At 43.6% G+C, this 12,910-nt stretch overlaps 1 protein-coding gene across 1 annotated transcript; it reads left to right on the forward strand.

Annotated features, from left to right (window-relative positions):
* The first annotated feature begins 2,967 nt into the window (after positions 1–2,967).
* Positions 2,968–4,858, forward strand: purab (purine-rich element binding protein Ab). The gene has a single exon (XM_079167380.1). The coding sequence runs from the start codon at positions 3,019–3,021 to the stop codon at positions 3,862–3,864; it is 846 nt and encodes a 281-aa protein (XP_079023506.1). The 5' UTR covers positions 2,968–3,018; the 3' UTR covers positions 3,865–4,858.
* Positions 4,859–12,910: the final 8,052 nt, after the last annotated feature.

The raw sequence follows: 12,910 nt of genomic DNA on the forward strand, positions 1-12,910 counted from the left end.
CTTTACACAATATGCTCAGGCTTTTTATGGTGACCACAAGGATTCCCCTCCCTCCCTCCCTCCACAGCAAACCAGTCCCCTGCCTCCATCTCTGTATCCATCAATCAAACCATTCATAAGATTTGTCTTTCCCTCATGTGCGCCCTTCGCTAGAGGTCAGAAAGCCTTCCGTTGTCCATGCTGAGAAATGGATGAAATATAATGTCATATAGGGGACACGTGGACAGGTTTTTCTTACTATAGATGACTGGGATGATAAAGTAAACGTACGAGAGGCCATTTCATACCATCAGTAGGGTGACATCATGGACCGGTCTCTGTCCATGGTGCTGAAAGGCTTGACAGGCTTTGTGCTCTGTCCCAACAGGCCAATCACACGGTACCCCATACAGACCGAAGGCCACAGCCTGATTGCTGCAGTGAAGGTTTGTCTCCGTGTTCACTGTAACCGATCAAAAGAGTCCGCTTCTTTTATTGTAAAGTCAAAGTAAAAAGTATAGTTTTAGTCCTGTGTGCTGTCCATGGTGCTAAATGCCAATCGAACGTGAAGGTTTTTCTTTTTTCTGTTTTGTCAAATGTTGATGGTTCCACATTACTGGGATTGCTTCTCCAGTCCAGGGATCAGAACATTATTTCAAGAGGGAGCCCTTCAGAGTCTGTGATCCGTCCCGTACTGACCCACCCCCACCTCTATACCCTCACCGCCCACTGCCCACCCATTCACCGATCTGTCTCCCCTTCAGTCATTCAACCGGCCATGCATTCAGTATAGAGACCCCATTCAGAGACCTCACACACACACACACACACACACACAATTTAAGAATTTCCAAATTAGCCTCGAAAGCAAATCATTGACAAAGCGAAGGGGAGTAACAAACGATTCCCGCTGACTAACCCGGGGAGGACTGCCACCAATTGCCTCCATGATTCCCCCGACACTCGTGCTGAGCCTGTGGGACTGATCAGAGGGGCTGTTTTTGGTAACGCAGCAGCTTGGGTTGGCCTCTCATGATACAATTGCTGTCCAAACTGCTTCACTGTCAGGCTAATGCTCTCTGTCTCTGATGCTAGTAAATACTTTTCACAGTGACACCACGTCCTTTATTGTAACAGTTATTATGTAGACTATGTCTTGGCACACTTGTCCCAGATGTCCTCTTTGCAGTCCTCATTTTCTAAATCACAAGAGATACTCATGAGCAAACTCAAATACCAACTGTTTTTAAGCCCACCATCCGCTGTCCATGGTTCTGAAAACAAACACAATGGAAAAGACTGGACATATGCTTAAGATTATAAAGCCAATTACATTCCAGGTTAACACAGTAATCAGTTCATCGGTCAGATCAAACGTATGTTTGGGGTAAAATGGATGTTAGGACATTTAATGATAGCAGTACGTAATGCTTGTGAGTTTTAAAAGAATTCAGATTTCTGTGGCTTTTTGTTATCATCATTATTGTCATTATTATTTGGCCTACAGGGTGAATAAATACACACACAAACACACACACGTATACATATATATATATATATATCTTGCTGCTGCTCAGGGCTGACACCCCTCCATTACAAATCTCCCTGTAAGACTCTGAAGACTTTATCATCACGAATCGTCTGTTAATAATACAAAATATATATTTTCTTCATCTGATTTGTCTCTCCTGATTGAAATCAATATATTTTCATTTCAGACACCTCTAAAAGAAAAGGCTGATCCACAGAAAATAAACAATTTAAAGCATATGGTGTTGTGTTACTTTTCCAGATTTTGTCTATTCAGATTAATGATATTGACATCCTTTATCCTATTAAGCTGTTATCCTATCAACATCCATCAAGTCACCCACATCTACTTGAGGTCTGCTCCGCCCCTCCGGGCCCATGAAGGCTGACGACCTCATAACTTCACCTAATGTTTGGTTTTTACTAATGTTGTACCTCATATGACCTTTAAAGGCGGGCTTCAGTCCAACTTGAATAAACGCCTACAAAAACATAAGCAAGTGCTGAAACATAACACAATCTTAACTGAAATATGGATACATACTAAGCTCTATAAACACAAGTCGCAGGAATAATAAACTGTATGAGACACTTTAAATAAATGACAGTTTCATTCTAAAATCAAAAACCTATTTAGATGGTTTTCTATGTTGTTTGTTCATTTCATATTTGTGAATTCAAGCAGTTTTTTGTATATATTTCAGACATGTTGACTGTCCAAAATACATGTTTTTTATCAAACCTTTTTGCTACTTTCTACACGAACCCTTTCAAGGCCATTGAGAAACAGTGGCAGGCAAGCAAGTCCAATCACAGGGTAATGATTCATGATGCTTCACAGTGTATCGGCCCCCTCCTTCACACTCCCACACAGCCATCATCTACTCTTCATTCAGAAATTTTCTCTTTCACCTTGCTCTTTCTCTCTCTCTCTCTCTCTCTCTCTCTCTCTCTCTCTCTCTCTCTCTCTCTCTCTCCCTGTCTCCGACCACAGGTACCGTTCGGGTTCGCTGTCCGTGGTGCTGAAAAACCCAAAGCAATAATCATCAGGTATGACTCTTGTTACTGTCCTTTTTTAACTTCTTAGACAGGATGCAGACAGGTGTGACCTTTTCATACTTTCATTTCTATCTATCTATCTATCTATCTGTCTATCTATCTATCTATTTATCGATCCATCCATCCATCTATCTATATTTCATTCTATCTATCTATGTTGATGTTAGTACTGCAGTGTTTTAGGCTCACGTGGGTGGGGGTTCACTTTCAGTTGCAATATGAGGCTACACTGACGGCTGAAGTGAAAATCCTGTGAAACAGCGCGAGTGTCTTGAACGCAGCCCGCTCGCAGTACTACAGTAACACCGACTACAGTTGCTTTCATTTTTTTTTTTTTTCACCCTCTTCTCTTCTCTCGTCTCGCGATAGAGCGGCGGAGTGGTTTGACGGGCAGTCGAGGTTGCAGCAGGCAGAGGGAGACGGTGGAAGGTAAAGCAGGGAGGCAGCATCATGGCGGACAGAGACAGTGGCAGTGACCACGGAGGGCCGGCCGCAGGCCCCGGCTCGCTGCCTCCGGGTGCGATGGGCGCCATGTCCCGGCTGCAGCACGACACCGAGGAGCTCGCCTCGAAGCGCGTCGACATCCAGAACAAGCGCTTCTACCTTGACGTGAAGCAGAATGTTAAAGGCCGCTTCCTAAAGATAGCCGAGGTCGGGGCTGGCGGAAATAAGAGCCGCCTCACTCTCTCTATGTCGGTTGCCGTGGAGTTCCGCGATTATCTCGGGGACTTTATCGAACATTACGCCCAGCTAGGCCCGACCAACCCGGACATAGTGCAGGATGAGCCCCGGCGGGCGCTCAAGAGCGAATTCCTGGTGCGGGAGAATCGGAAATATTACATGGATCTGAAAGAGAACCAGAGGGGGCGGTTCCTAAGGATCCGTCAGACCGTTAATCGGGGGCCCGGATTGGGAAGCGCTCAAGGCCAGACCATCGCTCTGCCGGCGCAGGGTCTCATCGAGTTCCGCGACGCTTTGGCCAAACTCATCGACGACTACGGCGTGGACGAGGAGCCGGCGGAGCTCCCGGAGGGCACCTCGCTCACGGTCGACAACAAGCGCTTCTTCTTCGACGTGGGCTCCAACAAGTACGGGGTCTTCATGCGGGTCAGCGAGGTGAAGCCCACGTACCGGAACTCCATCACGGTTCCGTGCAAAGTGTGGTCCAAATTCGGCAACACCTTCTGTAAATACGCGGAGGAGATGAGGAAGATCCAGGAGAGGAGTAGAGAGAAACGGGCCTCCGAACTGCTACCCGAGGGCCCGCACGGAGGAGATGACGGCGACGACGACTGACGCGGATCTTAAGAGAGCAGACGAGGAACAACAAAGACTAAACTGAACTCTGAGAGAAAACGAGACTTTTAACTGTAAAATAGAACGAGAATTTCCAAGGGAATCACCCCACACACAACCTCCACAGATATGGCAGCAGCTCTGCTGCCTCCTCGCTCATTTTACTGGATGTCACCCCACTTACCACCCATGTAACAGTACGCCGCTGCTATCAAGGATCGAACTGTAAGATATGAACTGTTTCCTACTTGATTTAAATGACAATGAACAGAGTGTTTATATCTCTATCAAACGACAGATTTTGCACACATCAAAGCTATTTCGAGAAAAAAAGAAAAATCATGTTTAAATGTTTTCAAACTGGTAATATACTAAGATTTAATCAAAAGTGAAACCAGAGGTCTATTATATAAAAATGACGAATATTTGACATCAGCACAAAGAGAATATATCATGGACTTTATGAAACCAAAATCTGAGACCAGATGTGACCAGATGTATAGTTTATTATAAAGGTACGCAGAATAAATATGAAAGCGCTCTAAAAGTGTATGAATTGCAGAACGCAGCACTACAGGCCTGTAAACACCTGTCAGCATGTGTGTAGGCCCGTGCTATGAAAAGAAGTTTGGCAAAGATAGGCTATAGTCTTTAATCTGACCTAAAGCCTGCAGGCTAACGAAAGCATTTCATGCCGTTATGGAAATAATCCAAAATAAAAAAGCCTGTTTTGCGCGCCTCAAACAAATGAGATAAATCTATCTCTGAGCTACTATATAGAATATCAACCCTCTTGCACCATGTCCATATAAACTTAATTGAAAAAAAAGTGCTAACTTAGATGTACTAATTATGATTTTGTGAATCAGATGTAAAAAAAAAAAAAAAAAAATCCTTATTATTAAGATTCCCACGTTTTCTGTGGGTTACGTTTTTTCTTTGTTACTTTGTTGTTTTTCCCTCTGGGGGAGGGTGGGGGATGCAAAAGGATAAAGGTCCACCTGTGGGAGCGCAGAGGCGCGGAAACAAAAAAGAAATAAAAAATGAGACGCGTCCGCGCGTGGCGAGGCAACGCATCCTCTCTGACGTCATTACGACCCGTGCCTTATAACACTCCACTCGTTTACGTGTTCTCACGTGGATGGTCTGTGACCTCGACCGCTGTACGTTTTCATTTACGAGTGCTGATATGTAGGCCGAATTATTCACTCACCGGGGCTGCGTTAACTCGCGCCTCCTGCGGCGCATGGAGCATTGGGTGGCAACACCGAGCTGAAAGGCTGCCGGGAGCTTGGGGGCCAACAATTATAGTGCTCAGAAACAGAGCTCCAAGCTAGAGCGGGCCCTTCAGAAAGACGAGGTGCTGCTGCACGTACACTTTAAAAACTAGGGGGGGGGGGTAATTGTATTGTGCCCAGATTCTCTAGCAGCACCCCTGCCCTGGTCGCCTCTCAGTAGAGTAGAGATGTTTCTCCCTGGAACAGGAGCCTGACCCAGGACGTATACCACCTGGTGTCAGCATGGAGATTCATTGGGAGATGTTAGGAGTGGTTTTGCACACCATATGCACCATGTTAAAAAAATAAACAACAACAACAACAAAACAACAACAACAATAACAACAACAAAAATAAATAAATCAGGAGTTGCTTGGATGAGTCTATTTGTCAGAGCAGAGATGGATGCTGTTTAAGAGACAGGCAGTCAGCCAGCCAGGCAGGCCAGCCGTGCCATGCCGTCAAGTCTGAGTGCAGTTTAGTGGATGTAGAGGCCCGTCAGTGCGGGGCCAAGGCAGTATCTATCTCTTTATGGTGCTACAGCCCCTCAACCGCTCCTTGGGGGCCTCGCCACTCAGAATATGTCACTTTTGCATTATTTCAATTCTGACGCTCTTCTTCTTTTTCCTCCTCCTTCGAAGCTCCTTGCTCCACATTATGTTTGTCCAAGACGTGTCGGGGTTTCTCCCTCCCGGGCAGAGAGGAAGCCACCGACTAGCGCAGGACGTCTCATGTTAGTGTGCAATATTGTGTGCGGTGCCAGTCGCGCGGCATTGCATCACGTGTATAGACTATTAATAGACGAAAAAAAATGTATAGGCTATGTGATCGGTAGATATTTGAAAGCATGACGATGAGGTTGATGCATCTGCATTATATTTCCGAAATGTGAAGTCTTTTCTTCTCACGCACTTTGGTCAAAGTGATGAAAACGTCAGACTCGTAGTGAGATATTGTTCCTGTCATTGTTCTGTAAACCGCCTATTAGTGCACGTAGACTAGTGAGGGTGTTTAACGTCCCCCTACGGAGTCCCCCCCAGAGAAAAACCCCTTTCCCTCCTCGGTCCTCTCTAACACACACACACACACACACACAGACAGAAAGTCAGCAGCCTCTAACTGTCTCCATGTCAGCCTCTCTGCAGTGGCCCACACTGGAGTTGGGTAGTATCTTGGGGCTTGGGTCCACGGCTGGCTGACACACACACACACACACACCGTCATAGTCTCCCCGTTGAGGCCTCTTGTCGCTATCTGGGCGTTTGGGAGGCCTCTGAAGTATTTTGAATGGTGTCTAGAACTGCACAAGGCCTCCTGTCACGAGTAGCCAGGAAACTGTGTGTTTGGAGCCTGAGTGCGACCGGGACCGCCGGTCGCAGGACGGGGGAATTGACTTTTTGCTCGTCTGCGGTTTCACTTGAGCTAGGCGATAGTGATCGGCCTCAAACGGGCCCGAAGCACAGAGTTTTGTTGTTGTATTTACAATGAGGATCTCGATCCTTCCCTCTTACGTGGGCAGACTCTGATCTCGGGTCTGCTCCTCTTTTTCCAGCTCATGATTCAATGTGTCACAGAGAAGGCCCTGGCTCATTGTCCGTGCGGTAATGAGGTAACACTGAAGTGCTAGTTTTACGATTATCAATATGCTCTAAGCGGTTGGTTCACCTATCAGCTTTATTCAGAGCAGGGTGGCCTTCAATGTGACGACTGAGCACGGTCACAGGCCCTGTCGGGGGGGGGGGGCATGAAGGGGAAACAGGCTGTATGGATTGCGGCTTCAGAGGCCTCAGCTGGATAAACACTACTAATGTGGTTACAGCCTGGGCCTGTGTGACAGCTGAGGCTACACTGAAGCAGAATTCCCGCTTATCAGAAGTCCTATTGAATCCGAGCTTTTTCAAAAGTTGATCTGCGTTCGATTGTGCATGCCTGTGGCAAATAGAGCCAAGAAAAATGTTCCAGAAAATCCCATCTGTTCCACACAGGACGTCTTGGCCCAGGTTTGTCTCCCGAGTGCTGGTGAAAGGCCTGATGAAGCCTGGCACTGCACTGTCGGGGCTTACCAGCAGCGGCCTCGCCGCGACCTGCTGACCCGGCTGTCGGACACGTCCAGTTAGGCCTTTTCTCTCTGTTTTGGAGAAGAACAGGGAGTCTCTGTGCCCTCTCTTGCAGAGACGACTACATTTCCTCACACTGCCCTTTGAATTATAAAAAGCCCGTTTCTATTAAACACACATACAAGCCACCTGTGACTGTGTCCAGGCAACGCACATCTGAGGTCAATCTGAGTTCGTCTTGAGTCTGGACTCTCTGTTGTGATACAGCACTTGTTCCCCGACGTGTTCCAGCTTTAGCATTATTGAATCCAGGCCTCCAGGAGGCTCGTGCTTCATGGACGATTGGAAATACAACACTTTCTTTCTCCTTTTTCCGTAATGGCCAAACACAAGGAGAGCCTGAACCTGCTCACTCTGTGAAACGATTAAACGGCGTGTTGTTGTGTTACAGAGCGTCATCGCCAGAGTGCTACTGGGTCAGTTGTGCTCTCACCGATCCATTCTGGGTCGTAGTTCTATCGAAGTACAGAGGAAAAGACGCTCTTGTGATTTTGCTGAAGACAGTGTGATCAAATCAGATTCCTCCGTTTACGAGCGCTCACCCGGTGTCGCCGCAGAAGCGGGAGTGACCTTGCAGCCATGTTGTGCCCCTGTTACACATTCAATCCATTCGTGGGACTCAAATGCAAAATGGTAGGCAGATTTATTTTGTCTTGCTTTCCGCGTAGAGCGTCAGCGGTCAAGCTGCTGTCCTCAGCGTCTCCGGCAAAGTTCAGTGAACATCGGTGACGGTGCACCGAAGCTGTTAGCATCCACAAGAACGACGTTCTGATTTATCATAGAGCGGCAGCCATCGTAGCAGTCCTGAATCATGATGTAATGCTGCCTTTTGTGTGTTATTACTGCAGTGTTTTTGTTCAATTTTATTCAAAAGAGCTTCTTTTTTGTTGTTGTTGCTCAAACAATGACTAGACCATTCCTTACACATCTCAACTGATGGAAATAAAAGAGAAATTTAACAGTGGACGTAACTCAAAAGTGCAGCCGTAACTACGTGTTGCATGTCCTCAAAGTCAGGTTGCTATGATGGCTCCAGCCGCTTGTTCCTCCCGTCTTTAAGAGGGACATTCTTCATGTGTCTGAATACATTCAAAACAGTCACATGTATGTACATGGCCGATAAAAGCAAACTTCCACAATATCTGGCTGAAAACAGACCGAACTTCCAACACCAACCAAATCCGCTCTGTTTCTGGCCTCAGTGTTGTCGTCTTTCATTGGCCACTCAAGAGTTCCTGGCTGATCACGCAGCCAATCGCAGCCTCTGGCACTATATGACTCATCACAAGCCGGCTGACAGAGGAGCTCATTCAGCGCGTCTTCTTCTTTTGCTCACTGCACCGAGTAGCGGGGGGTCCATCCTGTTTGCAGACTGTACAGGCTACTGATGTTACTGAAGATACAAAGACAGGCTTTCAAAAGTTTTATGAAGATGTTGGGAAATGGATCCTGGATTTTAAAGGGTGGGGTCAATGCACAATGAACATATCCCATGTCACCGTTTGGTCTAAATCCCTTTACCATCCCCATATGAGATAATATGTTGTATCTTTCAAAAATATTTTATCTGTGGCGTGTGTGTGTATATATATATATATATATACATACATATATATATATATATATATATATATATATATATATGGTTTGTTATATATGATGCTCCTCCTTTCAGAAAAATATAACATGTAAACAGGAAAAACATATTGCTGTTTTTTTCCTTTGTATTTTATACTTACAGAAAGCATTGAATAAAAATGGATAAATACTTGCACTTTAGATATATTAAGAAAAATAAAAAATCTGCATATTATTTTTGATAGGGATCTCACATTCAAAGAGTATAAATTACAGGCTTTGTGACTATTGCTGGACAGAGATGTATTGAGTTCTACTTATTGAAGTATATTTTGTCTGTGTGTCAGAAGGTTTACTAAAGTAAATTGCATGATAAAGTAGTGCTACACCGATATTGTTCTTTTTTTAGTTGGTAAAAATGTCTGAAAACTGTGATAACAACCCTCTTGTATCATGTTTATCCTCTCCTCACCCCGTCTAGAATATTTCTTACTGAGATATGGCCTTTCCTGACTACATGACGATGGTGCTTACTTTGGCTTTGACATCAAGCTCATCCTATACATCTCAACATCATAACTCGCGTCCTTACACTTCATTACTTTCTGTTATGTACTATCACTACCTTATTAAATTTCCGTTGATGGCAAAAAAAAAAGAGAAAAAGGTGTGCTGTTTTGTACATTGCTGTTTGTTTTAATGTTGGGGGAGCCTTGTTGTCTGAAAAATGACTAATCGCGCAATAAAGTCATTCCACACGTCCCTGTCTCTGCACAACTGTCTCAACACTACAGAAAATGAAAAGAAACATGGAAATATCCATTATCTGTTGGCCAAATATTACAGTATATGTACAGTATATGGGGAAGTATTCCTGACATAACCACGGCATCTTTACTTCCTAAATACACTACGTCACGATAGGGTTTCATCCCCAAAGGCACTTCACGTTTCACTTTATTGTGCACCATGTAATACATTTATTTTTCACTCTACATGAGGTCTCTACTGATGAATCTTTTATCAGCCAGGTAAGGAGTTTTTTTCAGTCTGAAGGTCGTTGCACCAAAAGCAATAAAACGGATTGCACCTCGCATTAAACTCAGCTCTTCAGTCACTTGTGAACCAAACAAAATGAGGCTTTTCACACAGCATATCCTGGGCTACGAGTGGACCCTGGCATAACTTAGCCCCATTCAACCCAGGTCTAAGCTAAGCCCAGGACTATGTGATCCACACTGCACCTCTACAAGACTCATGTTTATCTTCTAGAATGAGGCGTGACTACTCTTTAATAGATTCGACAACAAAAACGTGACGTAAAGAAATCCATAGTTTACTTAAGCCCCGCTTCACACTGGCAATGTTAAGCCCTGTGTTCAGTGCATTTTTAGGGGATAACTCCGCAAACTCGAGGCCCGTGTAGCAGGGCCAACAGCTAGAGTCGGGGTTAGTGTGAAGAGCTCACTTAGTTAGTAGCTGAGTGCAATGTGAAGGACAGTGGAAGCAGAAAGAACAAATTGAAGTAGACACTGCTTAATAAATACAAAAGTTTCAAGCAGTGACTTGTCTGACACATTACAGGCAGGTATTAGCATAGTGGTGGAAGGACTCTATTTCATTTGAGAAGTACAGTCCTTCCTTTTTGGTCTTTTTGCAGTCGTCTTGACCACATCAAACTGATGCAATCACAGTCGAAGGGTAGCTGGATGACGGCATATTAGACTTGAGTACATTCTGGTCGTATCTATTGGCTCAGTGTTTGTGCTCTGTTATAAGCTTTAAAAGGCTCAAGGAGCAAACATACTGCACTCGCCTTAAAACGCACAATAGATAGATAGATAGACAGAGAGACAGATAGATACTTTATTCATCCCGCAAGGGGAAATTTGTTCGCTACAGCAGCAAAAAATATACTAAGCAATCAAAGTTGGTTAATGTTGGTTAACTAGCTAGCTGGCAAACTAGCTTACAATGTATTGGTATTGGTATCTCAGAGTTACTGAAATTGAAACAAAATAAGACCAAAGATAACCTTTTGAAACATACATTTAGATAAAGACTTTTTGTGGATAAGACACACTTTGAATAAAATAGCATTTTAATAGAAAACTCGCATTAACCACATGATGCATTTTCTTTTTGCAGACAAAAAGAGGCTTTTCTGTTTACAACAGCCATGTAACAGCAGGAGAACCGCAGGTGTTACTAATTAATCAATTAGCATTACATTTAATTTAACTAGCTTACACTAATTTAGTCACGATGGCACTTTGGGACACTTAACATTAAATAGAAGAGAGCCACGTTATCAGTAGCACCCTATGGTAACACGTGTGCTTTTCCTACTATGAAAAATCTAAATGTCTTCCGGGAGAATACAAAATAAAAAAACGTCCCGAGGCTAACCCTGTTCCTGACTGTTACGTCACATACTACGGCAGGGTGTAAGGTTCAAGGTGTCTGTCTTTTTTTGGGGCAAAGTTAAACACTTAAACCAATTGTTTCAATGTAGTAGAATAATGTTCACATTTTAACTTTGTGTGGAGTTTCTTCTCTCTGTTGTTCAGTCACACATTCACACAGTCTGCCGGCAGTTTCAGGAACAGAGAGACAATCCTCTGGCTCTTCTTTTGGACCTTCTTTTTACAGCTGCTCATCTTCTAGTGTGACAATCAGTGGCACCATATGTGTTACCCGTTACAACTCACTTAACACTTGTTTTTGAACTTGATGTTTTGAAGTCATTAGAAATGACAACAAGAGGAAGCTCAAACCTTTGCAGGTTAAAGTGGGCTCACGAGACACTTTTGGGGCTCAGAAACGAACTAGCTAGCCTAGCAACATTAGCATATCTTAAAGTAACAGGTGTACTATGTAGCACAGCTGAACAGGTACTGAGAGAATCTGCTGGAAATAAATATATCTTTTTTTTTAATCGAATGTTTTACCTGGTCTGTTTTTTCCCGAAAATAATTAGCAGAAAAAAAAGTATTAATATGCCAACATGGTATTGTGCTAGTCTTGGTTTGCACAGGTTCACACAGACAGCTAATAATATAATATTATATAATATAATATATATATAATATAACATATATAATATAACATATAATATAACTATATATTATATATATAAATATAAGTATATATATATAATATAGTAACTACATCATATTTATATTGCTGTTATCTTATTCTTAGTATGGTGAGGTATCATGTTATGTTACGCGTTCACTGGCTCACTTCTACAGTTTTTCATGTCCTCGAGACAAATGACTCCATATTTTGTGTAAAATGTGAACCCCTGCTAGTTCCAAGAAATGCTCATTATTGAATCTCCTCTACCGTAAATCCCAATAAAAGGAAGTCCAGGGTGAATGATATCAGGGGGGACAGTGCACTCAAAAAGCTTGTAACAATCAGTGATATCACTGACAAAGAAGAATATTTTTTATGATGCGGACAAATTATAGTGATTCTCTTTTCTAGAGCGGAGTGCTATTATGGCCAGTACAGTAGCACTGTGCTTACAGGTGAACAGGACATCCATTTAATAAAGTATGCACTTATTCAAGTTACCATAGTGACTGCCACAAATAAAATGTTTATCTTGTTCAACCAATCCAAACAAGAGCATGCTGAGAGCAGTCAGTGCAATACAACTATGAAAAGATTACATCATTTAGTTTTTTGTAGCTAAATTGTAATTATAGATGTCATTTCAAGGTCAAAACAGCTCACAAATAGCCATGTGTCAGTATCAAGGCACGAGTTTATAAATGTAATCAGCGTCTCTCAGCTGCTGTAGCTGAGCCTCTCCAACGCGTCTGCTGATGCAGGAGAAACACTGCAAGACACCTGAGGGGGGGGGGGGGGGGGGGGGGGGGGGGGTGTAAGTGGTGGAGCTGCCTTTTAAGTTTTAGATTTGATGCATTAAAAGAAAATGTGGAGATGATACAGCGATGTGTTTACACCATGTTTTACTGGAAGCTACTCCACGCGTTGTTTTGCAAAAGATAAGAATAATGTCCATGAATTCATACGCTAACAGGGTGTTTGGTGTTATGCTGC

This window comes from Pholis gunnellus (genome assembly GCF_910591455.1).
Source record: "Pholis gunnellus genome assembly, chromosome: 10".
Taxonomy (NCBI): domain Eukaryota; kingdom Metazoa; phylum Chordata; class Actinopteri; order Perciformes; family Pholidae; genus Pholis; species Pholis gunnellus.

Coding starts and splice junctions, on each gene's coding strand:
- purab (XM_079167380.1), top strand. CDS start 3,019: ATGGCGGACAGAGACAGTGGCAGTGACCACGGAGGGCCGGCCGCAGGC.